The sequence below is a fragment of the Poromitra crassiceps genome, assembly GCF_964638095.1.
Source record: "Poromitra crassiceps genome assembly, chromosome: 5".
NCBI lineage: Eukaryota > Metazoa > Chordata > Actinopteri > Beryciformes > Melamphaidae > Poromitra > Poromitra crassiceps.
The window spans coordinates 31,789,962-31,806,902 of record NC_139642.1 but is presented as its reverse complement, the minus strand read 5'-3'; the positions used below and the strand labels follow the sequence as shown (position 1 = coordinate 31,806,902).

The window sequence follows — 16,941 nt, the reverse complement described above, 5'->3', positions numbered from 1 at the left end:
GGGCCTGGATAAAATTGGGTGGGCCTGGATAAAATTGGTGGGGCAATTGCATGACGAAATTTTATGCGGGAAGTGCGCAAAATTCCTAGATGTCATGAAGTCGTCATGCATTAGACTCTGGAGATGATGTGCCCTGCGTTTTTAAGCTACAAAACCATTAGCTAGCAAGGCAGCAGCAAGTTTGCCTCTAGAAAACAACCAATTATTATTATTATTATTATTTTTTTGGGTGGGCCAGGGCAAGAAGTGGATAAGATCAAATAATGTTACAGGATTATCAGTCCGATTTTGAGGCACGTTCTCCGGGGCAATTCAGCCTGGAGCAGCCGCAACCTTCTGGAGCCGCGTCCGCATGCACATAGCTCCAGGCGGCTGAGGCTCCCTCACGGTGCAGCCACACTTGCGCGCCGTTTGACGCATGCTGACGCTGCTGCCCATTGCATTCACTTTGTATTGAACACGCTGCTCGACGCCTCGCGAAGCATGCTGGGATACCAGACGATGCGTAGCAGGCTTGTGAAGCGACAGTGGGCGACAGAGGGGGCGGGGTGGAGTTTGACAAAGTTCAAAGCTAGCCAATTGAGCTCGTCCTAGGTCATACCCTACCCTTCCTGTCCTCTTCCGCTTCCTCTCTACCACCAATTTTCAAAGAAGCAAAGTAAATCTAGCAGCAGCTAGCTTGGGAGTTAGCTGCTGCTTCCGGGTTTCCACGCCCACCAAGCGACAAGCGTCCATACAGCCAGGCGTCAGCATGCGTCAAACGGCGCGCAAGTGTGGCTGCACCGTCAGCAGCTGGCGCGAGACCACGCCCAACACCGAGACAGAAGCAGCAACTCGGGGGAACAGAGCCTCACACTAACGCTAACTCTCGTCAGAAACCACTTTCATCTGCAGTTTAAATGAGTTTGCAGCCTATAAGGATAATTCGAAAACATTTTATTGATCTATTTACGTCAGACGATGTCAGAAATAAACAAAATGAAGCCATAAATACACAGCGGTGTGTTCGGTTCTGCTCTACTAGTGTCTGCTTTCCGGATAATTCCTCATGCCTTGAGGGGGTTCAGATGGAGGTAGGGGAGGAGCTTCGAGGTTCTGCCGTCGCATACGCAGTGTGATGGGCAGCTCTAACATCCAATGGTGATACGTGTTAAATAGATTACCCAATAAAATGTGTTTTCATTGGTCATTTAGATTTCAAAACCTACCAGTAGATAGAGGAGAATGGATATACAGTATCCCATCTATAGTAAAAAGTAAAAATCATTACAAAAATAGTTTTCATCGGACAGCGGCGATATGTAGCCTATTTAGACTGACGTGGTTATAAAGTGCAGGGTTCACTTTGACTGCATTACCGGGGGAGCGTGATTTAAATCTTTTGTTTGGTTGTGATGACTCCTGCAGGCTCACTGGAGATGTTAGATGTACTTCCTGGTGTTTGGAATTACTTGGCCACCAGAGGCGTTTGACTGGCTCTGCTGAACCAGAGGTGATGTAATCGCACCGGCCCCATTTCCAGTGATATTTAAATTGTTTTCTGCGTGGACGGTCTGGCCAATAATGGTAAATGGCTCTGTGCGTGCCGTGTTTGTGATTTGATTTGTAAGGAATGTTGGCGTGCATAATGGGAGTGTGAGGCTGTGCCCTGCTGTTTGATGTGATTTGTGAAGATGTGTGCATGTGGCCGTCCTCTGGTGCTTATTCCACAATCTGCCGTCTGCCAGAAAGAACTGTTGTTGTTTTTTCCCCCTCAGTGCTCTTTCCAGAAAAAGGCTTGAAGGAATTTGCACTGACTCATAACTTGCCGGTTCCGCCTCTTTTATATCGAGGTCTAACATGAAAGGATTTGAGCCATCATCTTGTTCAGTTGTTACCACCTATTGTAAGGCTACTTCATTGTTTGGAAAATGATTTGAAAGCAAATGAAAACAGTTGGTCTCACGTACTCGCCAGCCAAAGTGACATAGCTGAACGACATAGTTAATTAACAAATCCCCATTTAGCATGATAGCAAAGCCAACCTCCTCACAGCAGCTGGCAAGTGCAGTTAGCTATAAATGTGAGCTCCCGAGGCTGTTTGGTCAAATAATCTGGATAGGTCAGTACTGTAATAGCAAAGAGGATTTATTTGTCTAGCTGGATTGTCTTCAGAAAGTCTAATTAGTCTAATTAGTTCCTCATCTAGGGAATGTAAGGGCCAATGTATGCCTCTGTGGTAGAATGTTAAACAGGTCTGCACAGGGCGGCACACAGGGGTTGTAGACTAAGACTGATAAATGATCCACACACACTTCACATGTGGATGAACACGGTGTGCGTTCATATCCCAGGACGGTACAGTTGTTGCTCATTTAAATTGACCATATTGTCGCACTAATACTGCAGCATTAATGCCACTGCTGTGACAGCAGTGAAGGGGCCTTTACAACACATGAGTACAACACACTTTAGAAAGCTGCATACAGCTACAGCAGAACCTGGTAACCCAGCAGCGGCCAAACGACTAAACTTTTGGAGAATTCTATTCCAAAACACAAATATGTCCATTTTGAAAACCACCCAGATTTGATCAAGAAACTCTAAAATATGGAGGATCCACTCTGTAAAAACGGCATCATATTGTGAACCAAGGACTTGCCAATTATTATTTAAAAACAACTACAACACATTGTGGTATCAATATTTTTGTATAAGAGTTGGTGTCACTGAGATGTCAAAGATGTCAAATGTTTCCTTGAGAATCCACTATTACCTGCAGAATGATGCCACCTCCCGATATTGTTAAGGGGAAGTTACTGTATGTCATTAATGTCTTGAATGACACATTTTAAGAGTGATGACAATGATGATCATGATGATTATGGCGGCGGTGATTACTGCAATTATTATTGCCATGTCACCTGCAGCGGTACTGTGGGTGTAGACAGATGTGTTTTAATGGCATTTATTAATTAAAGTCATCCACTCTAAAGGAGAATGGCTGTCTGGTGCTCTCTGTGCCTATGTCTATTTCCTGTCCTCCCCTCTCATCCTGATCTGTATGAAAAGTGTTTGTCATCTATATGACTATTACACCTTCATATCTGTCTCTGTCTCTCAAAAGGTCTCTTCAGATGCATCACTATGATTCCTTATTAATCACGTCTCCTTTCTGTTTTGGTCCATCTTGGCTCTTGTCACTCATATTAACAGTTTTGGATTGATTTGTTTTGACCACATCAACATTTTGGCCAGCACTTGATAGACAAAGAGGAGTAACAAAAATGGCACATGCAGGCGCAGCCAAAGAGGTGAGTTGTCTGCCATGTGCCATTTCAGAGGGAAATGCTTGCAACATCCTCAGGTGGTGGAAGAGGTGTAAAGTTCTGCTCTGCCCATGGGCAACATCTATTCAGAGCACCAAGGATAATATTACATAAATCCGGTCCTGAGACTACTGTAGTTTGTCATCTGTTGGACCCGCAAACGCATATTAAGCGGTGCCCCTGTCACAGAAAATCCATTACGCATGATCGAATTGCAGTTCAGTCCCAGCTTCTTTCATTCCATTGGAGATCCAAGGTTTCTGTTTACGCAGTGCTGTTTATACAATGGGTAGCTTCACCAAATCAATCTGGCTCGTCAGCCAATCTGACTGGTCAGCCATGCTGGTGTTCCTGAACCCACCCATGCTTTATTGTTTTCTTTAGTGGTGATCAGTTTAGGTCGTCACTAACTAACCTGATCATTAGTTAGTGATCATTCTTGTTTTATCATTCTCATCTTACCGATCCTGTCATTCTTGTTGACTTCATATATGTGTGAATATACGAAAACCTTTTCAGCGGGCATCAAATCATATGCCAGAGTATGTTAGTGGGCATGATATGGTTACGGTATGAGTAGGAGTATCATCCTTTCAGGTATTATTTTTATAACTGCTAAAAGAATAACATGTTGGGTGTATGGCATGAGGAATAGAAACACACACAGACACAGACACACACACACACACACACACACACACACACACACACACACACACACTACACCGTGTATACTGTAGTCCTCCAACAAGTCACTCAATACAGACTTGAAGCGCTCAATTCTAAGACTATAGGACAATATAGTGGAGCTCAGATGAAAGCTATAATCCAAGTTCCAATGCAGATGGATGTATGCTCACAAGGGAATGTGTGACAATTTAATTTGTTCACAAGGACCCTATTCAGTCACTCATTTTATTCTCGCTATTCAAAAGGTGATCCATAAAGCCAAAACTTCTGCTGCATCTGTTAATAGCCGATGAATAGAGAAGCTTCTTGTAATATCCAGTCAGTGTTAGTTGTATTGGAAATGTAATGCATTGCAGAAACACAGTAGATTCTCAGTAGAAATCCACCAACCTGCAGACATGACTTTTGTCAGATGCATGCCTGCCTGAAGTGAACGGTAGATTGGCGAAGGTGAAGGGAAAATTGCATAGTTTCAGCTATGTGTCAAAAACATGACATGGCTTATGAGATATTTACACTGTGTGTGTGTGTGTGTGTGTGGGGGTGTGTGTGCGCATGTCAAATGGTGAAATTGGCTGTGAGGATCTGGTCAGGTAGGGTGCTATTGGGCTGTCGACACAGTAGCGGTGCTCATCAGATGACAGGATGACAGGGACGTGTGTGTGTGTGTGTGTGTGTGTGTGAGAGAGTGAGAGAGAGAGAGAAAATAAATGAGAAGGAACAGGAAAGAGAAAGAGAGACAAGGATACTTTTATATTCTATAGATTTGTTTCTTTAAGATTGTGAGATGTGTACAGCCTACTGTATGGGGTTAAGAATTGAGAGATGGGAAGTCAGTCTCTATAGCTGCAAATGCAACCTGCTTTTCTTCTTCTTCCAAAATATGTATATTGGTTTGAAGAACGTATGCAAATAGGGGCAAAAGCACATGATTGTATGTGTGTTGCTGTTGCATATGCTTGCACAACAAAATCAGTGTTTTTGTATTGTTTCTACAGCACCAACATGCTTTGGATCAGGGTGTGATTTGTGTGTGTGTGTGTGTGGGGGGGGGGGGGGGGGGCTGTCAGTGAGAGCAATGCTTTTTCAGGAGCGCCCTGTTCACATTCACTGATGCAGGATGGAAATTAACAGCCAAAAAATGAAGAAAAGAGAGACACTTGAGATCAAAGAGGGGGCCAGGATTCTGGAAGTCGTCTTAAATAAAATGTATGAATATCTTTGCAAAGAGGATCAAACGTGTACAGTACATTCACGGATGGGCTTCAGACAGCTTTATTATAGGCTAGTTACACTAATGACTGTTGCTGTCACAATGTACCCTATTTTGATTGTAGAGGTCACAGTACATTTCTCGAATTCAGTCTGACAGAAGCAGGGATAAAACCTATCCTGCACCGGAGATAAAAAATGAATGACCAGAGGAGGGGACATCAAAAGCAGAGCGAGGGAATCCCCCCCCCTCCCCCTCCCCATCAATTCACACCCTGCTTTGAGTTAAAGGAGGACCTTGCTGCTTTTCAATCAATCAATTACAATGTGAGTAGTATATTATGCAGATGACCCGTATTTACCTTCATGATACTGCGCCGAGAGCTCTGCAGTTCATTCAAAGCACTTCCGTTTGCAAATTATGCATTTATTTGGAGATGGAAGTGCACGATGTTCGAGGGTTTATTTTTTATTTTTCTGTATAGACCAAATCACCGTGACGTCACCATGTAAACAACAGTGTTGTCAAATAAATGCTGTCAAACTCTCTCGTTGTTTTCGGCCGACTACTTTCACTTTCAAACGGTGCTTGTCCGACGTATCTAGCCTTTCTTCTGTGTTTGTTTTATGTAGTGTTAGCTAGCTGTTATTACGTTTGTTTACAACTGTCAAACTCGCTGTTTTTTTGCAGACTCGTTAACGCTACGCTACAGACGTAGGCTACTGACGCCGCTCGGATACAGCTCGGAACCCGGATGTTGTAGCTGTAGTAAGCCTATGCCGCCGAATCCAGAGTTCTCTTTCCTCATGTTTGCCCTTTGCAGAGGGAATTCTGAATAATCCAAATCTTGACCCGCTCTTTATGGTCACTGGACACCCAACAACACAACACGAACGAACCATTTTTGTCTTCTTTGTCTGTTTTTGTCTTCAACACGTCAGTTTGTGCCGTTCACCGCCATTATGATGTGTGGAGGTAACCGGAACCAGGGGTAACCGGAAGTAAATGTAAACATAGGCACCGACATCCACAGAGAATCGCATTGTGAGCTTTAACGAGTGTTAATGGCCCATACTAGCTGGCGGGGGTGGAGTTTCTACAAACGGATGAGCGGGGATTTCTCGGCACGGTAAAAAAATCTGCATTATACTACCAACATTAAAGCTGGGCAAACTCCTCCTACTTGTAACCATTTTATTTTAGTGACACCACTTTGGCCAGGCTCCTCAAAAATGTAATCTTTGGCACATAAACTGCACAGACAGACACAGACAGACAGACAGACAGACAGACAGACAGACAGACAGACAGACACACACACACACACACACACACACACACAGGCATAGATACAGCAACAGAATGTCATGGAGCATTGTGTTATCTCTGAATGGGAGGTACAGTAATACAGTAATGAACTGTAGTCAATAACACATCATAAGCACACACACACACATACGTGCGTGTGCATATAGACACTTACACACACCATCATGGCTGACAGTCTTTGATGTCGTCAAAGTGTTTTCCATCTCTCATGTTGTTTTATCTCTTTGTTTTCTACCCTTCATCCATGACACACTTCTATCTGTCAGTCAGCCAGTAACAAAGACACATTGTTACTGCGGCTCATTTAAAAGCACATTGGCAAGACGGGTCCTCTTTCAGAAAGTGAGAGAAAAACACATTGATCTAGGACAGATAAATGTGTTTTTCTCCAACTTTCTGAAAGAGGACCCAGGAAATCGTACTCATATCTTACCGTCCACAATGGACGGTAAGATATGAGTACGATACTGAGATGTGAAACGTTTCATTGTGTGGAAAGAATGGAACCTTTGTGGGATAGTTTCTTTCTTATCACATAGAAGATGAAGAAGAAGAACAATAATGCTTGTAAGAAAACAAATTGGTGTACCTATATCTTATAGTGCAGGCAGGGTGTCTCAACCTTTTGTAATGTAGGGACACTTCTGAATGTTAAAACATGTCGAAGGCAGGCCCGGTTCTACGGGGGTGCAAAAGCATGCATTGCACCCTTATTTTAATTGTCTGCATGCTCAGTTGAAAAGTAAAAAAAAAAAAAAAAAAAAAAAAATGCTACAGCTGCACACTTACTGTTTAAACTTGAATTATAGTTGTTGTTTTTCTTTGTTCTTTGATGTGATTTTATGGCTTTTTGGCACCTATATGTAACCTTTTAAGGTTGAGATAATTGTATTATCATTATATGGTCCAAATATTTCAGTAAAGCACTTGAAACACTTGAAATATTCTTGCTTGGGTGGTATCATTCTACTTGAAATGATGGTCAAATGCATTATTTTTAGTAAAATAACATGTCAGATGCATGTCAGATGCCTTCGGCCGGGCATCTGCACCCCTTCCTATCTGGGATGCACCCCTAGTCATCTTGTTCTGGAACCGGCCCTGGTCGAAGGACAACCTTCCCCAATAAATGAGAAAACAAATCAAAACATACTAACATGGAACAAATGGAGAAAATAGAAACTGGGCTGTATGCGTGTTATGCCACTGTCAGCTGTGTGATGATATTCAAACATAATTGAACTATGCCTTTTAATTTGACTTTTTCATGTTTAGGTACCACAAATAGGGAAAGAAGAAAAAGAGAGAATAACATTTGTACTGCATGCAGAACACCGTGGCCCATATATCATGAAGCAGTGGCGTTAGCGCATTTTTCTCACTGAGAGAGCAATGCTCTCTTTTTCAGGAGCACCCTATTCACATTCACACCTGGAAGCTGACCAGTACAACCACAGTCTGATCTGCTGGCCACTGATCGGCTCCACTGGAGCAGTTGGGGTTAAGGGCCTTGCTCAAGGGCACCTCAGTTGTGGTAATGAGGGAGGGGCAAGCGCTGCCTTTTCACTTTCCCCACACAGATTTATCCTGCCGGTCCCGGGGATTGAACAGACGACCTTCCGGTCACAAGCTCGCTTCTCTAACCGTTGGGCCACCACTGCCACCAGCCAGGTGTTAGCGCAGTTGGAGGCATGTCCAAGTCGTTTGCTGGTCCACAACTTAACTCAAATCAACCCTCAATAACTGTTAAACTAAATGAATTCAAAACTGTTTCCACTTTTCTGATATACTGATGTTGTAAAGCTGGTTGAAAATTGGCAGTGTGTTCCTTTAAAGTTTGAGCGTGCGAGACCATGTCATACATGGACTCGCGCCCCATTAATTTCCCAAGTTTTTCATCGATCCAGTGGTTGGGGAACACCTTAGGGTACTGTGCCTGTGTGGTGTAGATTTGTGTTGGAGTTTAAACAAATGCGTATTAATTGTACACAACTACAGAGAAGACTGAAAAAAACAACATTCTAATTAATGTAGAAATACAGAAATCCTTCTATATCACAGGAAGAAATTAAACTCATTCAAACATGAACAAGTGAGATTTTCTTGTCCCGGAAACAAGCTTGATTAGATTTCACTGTCTGTCAACTCCACTGATATTTGAGTTAAACCAAAAACATGTAAACACACACACACAAATACTATCACAGGGTTATTCTGATTAGGGTAGTGTCAGGGGACATTAATTATTCTGTTGCATTCTCCGGCAAGATGGGAGATCTAGGTATTTATTTATTTAATTATGTATTCTTTGAATATCACATGAAAGGCATTTACTGGAAATGAAGGAGACTATGGGAATGTGGTCGAGAAGGCTGGTTATTGATGTGGGAAGGAAATGTTTAATTAAACTTGGTTCATGGAGGCGAAACTGTCACTTCTCTCTTCTCTTGACTTCAGTATGAATCCAGGAAGAATGCCCAGTCAGATCACCAATTCAATTAGTCCCACTGGCACTCCTGTGGATGGCTTTGTTTGAGTCAATACAGAGTACTTTTCTCTTCAGGACCACATATTACCTGAAGACAGGGACTGGGATGAATCATCACAAAGCCCAACCTAAACTTTTTGGACGCACACACACAATTCAGCAGTAGGCCCCCTGCACGTTCTCTTCTTCCCCACAGTGGAAATCAATTTGAGGTCCCCATGGCTAAATTGATATCATTATGTTTACTGCAGGCTGAATAATGGATGACTGTATTGTTATATGCGAGGGTAATGAGACGAAACAAAGCACAGGTAGATGGCTCGCTGCAGGTGAGAGCAATAATTAGTGCCTAGTTCCTGACACACACACAGATTCACACAACAAACACACGCACACACAGATACACAAAAACACACATATACATACAGACAGATGTATTCATACAATTAAGGATACACATTGTGTATCCTTAATTGTATGTAACAAAGCACAGGTAGATGGCTCGCTGCAGGTGAGAGCAATAATTAGTGCCTAGTTCCTGACACACACACACACAAAAACACACACGCACACACAGATACACAAAACACACATACATACAGACAGATGTATTCATACAATTAAGGATACACACAAGGTGGGTTTCCATCCACCTGTTTAATTTCCCTCGTTTGAGGGCCTGTCTGGCGATGTTTTAATCACGTCAATTGGTTGTGCCTCCTCTTCACCAACTCCTAATATTACACATAATAACGTAGTGGATGGAAATGCGCATAATTTCACATTTTCTTGGCCGACTTTCTGAAAATTGTTTTAAATGTTGCGATACCTTTGGATGGAAACCCAACTATACAGACATCCACACACATACAGTACTGATACTGTGCAGTGTGCATGTCACGTCTAAAAACTTGGGCTGCACATAACCTCCACTTTATTATGTAATCACAATTCTGTTGGTCTGATGTGCTTCAGGGCAATAATCACAGCAACCTGCATCTCTCAAATCAATTATACTGTACATTACTTGAGATATTGCGTGCATCCCTGCCAAACCGCCTTGATGACATAAATGCTGGTCATTCGCTGTGGCTGTCATATAAACACACCTGTTGACTGATTATGAGTGGCTGTTGTCTGCCTACATGTACCTGTACAGTATGGGGGAATATTGTGATCCTCCCACTCGCTACGTCCTGCTGGTGACACTCCTCGTATCGGAGGATTGTGCTAGTCTACCGATCGGCAGAGGGGGTGGAGCAATGACTGGCACAGCAGGGGATACTGGCCATGTACAATTGGGGAGAAAAATACGGAAAGAAAAAAATGTGTTGAGATTTCTTGCCTGGGATTTGAACCAACAACTTTCTCAAGCATGCATGATCCCCATTTTAGGGATCATTTAGGCTTTTAGCATGGAGTTCAAGCAGCATAGGGATCAAATAACCAGTTAGAGACAACTCAGTCGGCAGTATTAGCTACAATAGCCTCAGCTAGTAATAGCTACAGGATGAGCAATAGGGTGTAACTTATTAATTTAATACAATGTACCAACCAATAGTGAATATGTGTTTCCAACCAGCTGGGAGCCATCCGGGTACTTAGTACAATTGTCTCAATTATTCACTCTCACCACTTGAAAGCAGACATTATTTAATTTGTACAAGTCAAGATACTGTAGGTGGATTTTATCTAGCTTCCTGAGAATTAAGAGTTATTTCCTTCGGGGTACTTCGACACAAAACATTTCCAGTCCAGTGGTATTTCGTGTCATTCTTGGTACATCTTGTGCTTGTGTGTTTTCTCTGTCTGTACTCAAGTAGAACATTTTTGAAAGGACATTTTGGAGTGCTGGCCTGCTTCTTCTATTGCTCTTGTGACTTGTGTTGGCCCTGCACCCAAGTGGGATTCTTGTTGTGAGTGTGCTCGCATTCGGTGAGTTTGGACGCTGTACTCAAGTAGATGTCATGTTCTTGGTGTTTCAGCACTGTAGAAACTAATTCCTCTTAATCAGTTGGTGTCATGCAAGCAGAATTCAACATTAATAGTTAGACTCATAAGGCTGTCACTAGTTATGGTTGATTTGAGACTGTAAACAATTAGATCTTGATGTAATTCTATATTACAGTTAATATAATTGGCTACCAATGAAAATATGATTTCAATATACATACTTTTCAAACATAAAAGTTAAAACTGTATACTGTATAGTTCATCTTAAAAAAAATATGTTTCTTTACATGATAATTTACAACAGCAGGGTCATCAATTGTTTACCAGTAGAACCGATAATTAAAAACGCCGGGCTGTTCTGTACTAATTACATGGTCGTGTTCCAGGTCATGGTAAAGGGCTGATCCAAATTAACTGACGCTGGAGTTGCATCGACAATCAGCTCCTATAGAGAGAAGAAAGAGAGAGAGAGAGTCACACACACACACACACACACACACACACACACACACACACACACACACACACACACACACACACACACACAAACACACACCTGATGATCTTGTGAACCTGACATCCAATAGGGGTTCACTTACACATTGTAAGTATTCATATGTGCATCATAAGCACATTATCATTACATTCTGCATTAGAACATGTTATGTCGTAATACACCTCAGTGCATCATGAAACCAGCATGAGCAGGTTATAAGGTTATTTATCACTGGTACCAATTTGATGACAGTATTTGTAACATTGTATTTAAGCACATTCACATTTCAAAGTGGAATCAGATAATGTTATAATACACAAATAAGCATTATGAATTCAGTGTGACCAGGTAATGAGGCTTTTATAATATACTAGGCATCTCACGTGCTACGGTTCCTAAGCTTGACCGCTATGCGGGCTTGCTAGCTCGGCCAGCCTCAACCACCCTGCAGCTCACCGAGCTGGCCCTGCAGCCCGAATACGCAACTCAGGCGCTGCGTCTGAAGCCAGACTCCCACTTCTTTCAGTGTCTACGCCTGGGACTTGATTTTGCTCTTATGACATCACTGATGACATCATCAGTGGGACTCTTATGACATCACTGATGATGTCACAACTGCTTGTATGACATCACAACCTCTTATGACATCACTGATGATGTCACAATGCCTCTGACATCACTGATGATGTCACCCCATTTATGACATCATCACCTGGACTGTGTGTGTGTGTGTGTGTGTGTGTGTGTGTGTGTGTGTGTGTGTGAATTTATGACATCACTGATGATGTCTTCAGTGGGACAGACAGACAGACAGAGCCCTAGCTCCCTTCCATGTAGATAGATAGATTTGCCAATATAATTTATATAATTATTTAGTTTATAACACATGTATGACAATGTTATTTATTGAATAAAACTGAGTAGGCTAATTTTGCTGTGTAAAAGCTATAGCTGCAAAGTTCTATACTGTGCAGGAGACAGGAGAGAGAACGAGTCTGTCATTGCAATAGTCACATTTGTTCCAAGCTCATGTGTTATTCTGTATGTTTTTTTAAGACACCTTCCACTTAGTTTGCTTTTTTGGGGTCATTATTGCCATCTATTTATTTTGACAACATGCATTGTGTTACTGTCATAAAGGGGACAACACATTTGTATTTCCTGGTAATAAACAAATAATGAGGCTCATATTTGGCAACACATTTGTCAGTTAAATTGAGTATTGACTTCATATTGTGATTATATCCTATCATGAACCCTATGTTTAGGAATCCTATTTCATGTATGTAATTATACAGTATGATTCTCCTGTAAATGTAAATGAGCCTGCATGGGTTCATATGTGATCAAACATTGTAAACAGTATCTATAGGCCTAAATAGTGTCAGAATATCGTAACGCCTTGCTCAGGACAGAAGCAGCTATCACACTTCACTGTATCTAAATGACAGTGTGCCAGCTGCTTACTACTTATTTCAAGTTGTTACCCTCTCAGAGAATACTTAAGGAGATGAATGGATCGTCTAGCGCTGAAACACAACTTATTACCATCCGCACACTGTCTGCCTACCCCCTATCTCTCTCTCCCTCCCTCTTCCATTCATCATGTTCCACTCTTTCACCTCTCTCTTCCTCTCTCTGTTTTCTGTAATCTAGTCTCTAACTTCTCTCCCCTCTCCCTTCTCAAAGATGGACTCTCTCTCAGAGGGCCCTATCTTCGTTCAAATGCTATTTGGTTTTTGAGCTTGCTGGACGGTTTGCGCGCCCTAACGCGTGTCCTATCGTCCACACGTCTTATCCTATTGTCTGCCCCGCGCATGTGTCAATTTGCGCGCCACCCAACGCACCACCTAAACTGTGGTTTATGCAAAACGTCGCAAAATGCTTTCGTTTGTATGCGCGCAATTGATTGCGCCGTCTTTGCGCCAAGACATCTGAATAGCACCTCTTAGCACAGCATTTCTGTCAGCATTCATCATTTTCCCCCTTCTCAGATCTGTGATTGGATTAACAGTAGATTATTTTGAGGAAGTTGTGTCGGCCGGTGATACAATAGCCCCTTTCCAACATTATTTGGGTGATTTATGTGAAAATTATGAGGTGAAAATGTTTTGATTATGATCGATAATATGTGTCGGGTTCTCCACACCTGCGAATGGTATAAACTTTATACCGTATAAAGGGAGTGAGAGAGGGAATCTGATTAGTTTGATTGATGTAATGCCCAGAGTCTGCTTTACATTAATAAAACCAATCAGTGTGGCCTGCATAATTCTTGCCATAAGCACGCCCATTTACTGTTTTTGCTCGAAGCGCATAGGCATTTTGCGGGGCACGGAGAATAGCAGAGGGCTTGGGCATGCCTCCAAAATGTGCTGCGCCGTGTTTTAAAAGTCGCGCAAGCACTAATTAGCGCGTTTGCGAAGATGTCTTTTCATTGTCTGCCCCTCTTTCTCTCTCTCTCTCTCTCTCTCTCTCTCTCTCTCACACATACACACACACTCTCTCCCTCCCTCTGTGGTTAAGACTTTCTTCCAGCCCTGTGCTCTTTCCCTCTGCTCTGGCATCTCTGTGTCTCTCTTCTCCCACAGCAGTATAAATCTAAGGCTTCTGGGCTTTCTCTCCCATGCTTATTTATGGAGCCTGTGTAGCTATGGGTTTCATGCTCCTGATAAGTGCAGTGAGCACAGTACACAGCCCAGACAGGAATATTTCACCACGGGCCAAATGAGGAGAGGGAGCGGATGCCATCCTCTCAAACGTGTCCTCCTCTTTCCTCCTACTTTCTCCTCTATCTCGCTCCACACCTGTGGTACTCCCTCCTCCATCTCACCCTCCCTTCTCCTCCTCAAAGATATATTTGAGTCTCCTCGAAAAGGGCTATGAACAGTCAAAGGTTTTGACACGTAAATGTTTCTTGATACCATTATTCACATTTTAGAAAACAACAGAGTGTAGCATGATTGTAGCTATTAGAAAGCAGGAGAGGTGTATGGAGCTACAGTATATATCCTACAGAGTGAACTATGCAAATGTGATGACCCCAAATGTATGCATGCCGTGATTATTATATTTATTCCAAGGTTATCATAGCACAATAGGAGCTGACTTCATATAGAGATATCAAAGTGATTAAAGTGACGTCGACACATCAACATCAAAGTTACCGATCCCGAATAGCAGAAACCTAAAGCCCAATTTATGCTTCGTCTGCCGACACTTTTGAAACGGTCGCCGACAGAAATGAGGACTTGAGTCGACACTTTCAAGTGTCTGCGAGCAGTGTCTGCTACCTGGTGAAATGTCTAGTGTCGCTGACTACGTCATAGTATCGCGCAAGTCTGATTGGCTATAGTCGGCATGCGTTTGACTTCCTTGTTTTGGTTTTCACTCGATTGAAATCAATTGAAATGAATGAACGTGTCTCCGCTATTTTTATCAGCCTGTCCTTGATCTATGACTTCGTGAAAATCACAAAGAACATTGTGCATTTCCCAGAGAGAGAGAGGAGGTGAGTTGTGTGTCGTTTATATGCGGCTGCAATCAAGTACGTTACATCTTGCCTCCGATGTGGTTTCACTGTGCGTTCCCTCTCTTCTCTTGGCTGTCAGCATTTAATTAACCTCGCGTCACCAGGCTCTTCTCGGCGAGAAAGAGCCTGGCTCCCGCCCACAATTGATTTTGTCACCCTACTGGTTCCCGCCCTAGACCGGATGGCAGCGTTTCTAGCTCGTCAACTTTCACGTTAACTTGACAATTTGACCCAAGTATCAGAATCCTCTTTCACCGTTTTGACCGGTGTGTCAGGCGGTGGTGGCGGAGATGCCATATTGCATAAACGTTTTGTTTTATGTAACGCTAGCTTTGTTTTGATCAGACTCTAGTTTAGGTAACATCACCGCGTCAAGCTAACGGCAACAAAGACGTTGTTAGGCGCATTGCCATCCGGTGTTAATTCTGGGTCCGGGGTTTACGCCCCCATGACAAAAAGCGGGGTGGAAGGTGCCCAGACTAGCATTTAATAGCGTTCGAGTGTCACGTGACCGTTAAACAGAAGCGAACGTTCACTGAAGTATAAATGCAACACCATGAGCGACACTTTCTTTTTCGTCTGCGACCATGTGCTGAGCGACACTTTCTAATAAGTATAAATTAAGCTTAAGGAGACCCAATAGTATGTATGAATTATTGGCTTGCCCACGTGTGTCCAAGCACACATTCTACTCAAGCCTCAAGCATTTGTATAGTCAGCAGGGAATGACAATAATTACGATATCCCCCTGGAGTTAATAGAATAATAATGAAATATATTTTTTACTTTTTATTTTATTTTATTTTATTTTACTTTAGTTTACTTTATTTGATTGTTGAACTGATAATTATAGACCCTTCTCACGGGGGCCATTTTGTGTCGAAAGTGCAGGGTAAACACAGGTAAAGCAAAACACTAATGAGGGTTTCAAACTTCCATGATTGGAATTTGGAAACCCTCATTAGTGTTTTGCTTGCACCTGTGTTTATTCTGCCTCAGGGGGGTTGAGGCTAGTGGCCACAGTGCACTGAAGTCATAGGAACCACAGTGAAAGCCGTAAGAGGAGAAAGTAGAGCAGAGCTAAGCCAGACATGGCCTGCTTTAAAACCACAGGTGAACATTTCCATGCTGATGCCGTCTGAGAGAGAGAAAGGGGCTTGCATCCTGCCAGACAGGTGGGATGCTATTTGTGTCTCTAGTAAGCTAGCAGTGCTATAGATCATGCGAGCGAGTTCATGAGACACCTCATCATGATGAGTGACAAGTGTTGGGGCGTGAACTTACCCAACTGAGGGTGGAGGAGGGCAGGGCATGCAGCCTCAGGGCAAAGAAGCTGCATATAAGCTGCTTTAAATCAATCGATCGATCGATCGATCTCTCTCTCTCTCTCTCTCTCTCTATATATATATATATATATATATAGATATAATAATACATCGGATTTATATAGCGCTTTTCCAAATGCTCAAAGACGCTTCACAATACAAAACAATATAATACCATAACTTAAGAATAGAGAAGAAAAATAAAGAAAATAAATAAAAGGTGAGAGAGGAAGGAGTTCATGGGTTGAAAGCAAGGGTGAAAAGGTGGGTTTTGAGGGCGTGTTTAAATGATGACAAAGTGTCTGCTTGACGGATATGGCTGGGGAGGGCGTTCCAGAGAGGGGGCAGCTGCAGCGAAGGCCCTGTCGCCCCAGGTCCGGAGCTTCGTTCTGGTGGTTTGGAGAAGGTTAGCATCTGCGGACCTGAGGCGACGGGTAGGCGTGTGGAGGTGAAGGAGGTCAGAGAGATAGGAGGGGGCCAGGTTGTTGAGGGCTTTGAAGGTGATGAGTAATCATTTGAATTGAATCCTGTACGTGATGGGGAGCCAGTGGAGATCGTGGAGGATGGGGGTGATGTGGTCGGAGCGGCGGGTGGAGGTGAGCATGCG

General features: G+C 42.9%; 1 protein-coding gene across 1 annotated transcript in view; it reads right to left on the bottom strand.

The window, feature by feature from the left end:
- Positions 1 to 11,348: 11,348 nt before the first annotated feature.
- Positions 11,349 to 16,941, bottom strand: part of si (sucrase-isomaltase) — a gene marked incomplete at both ends in the record, with an annotated part of 121,478 nt that continues 115,885 nt past the window's right edge. The window contains one exon of the mRNA XM_083636621.1: positions 11,349 to 11,426. Coding sequence (XP_083492747.1) covers positions 11,349 to 11,426 — 78 coding nt within the window. The remainder of the gene's footprint in view (positions 11,427 to 16,941) is intronic.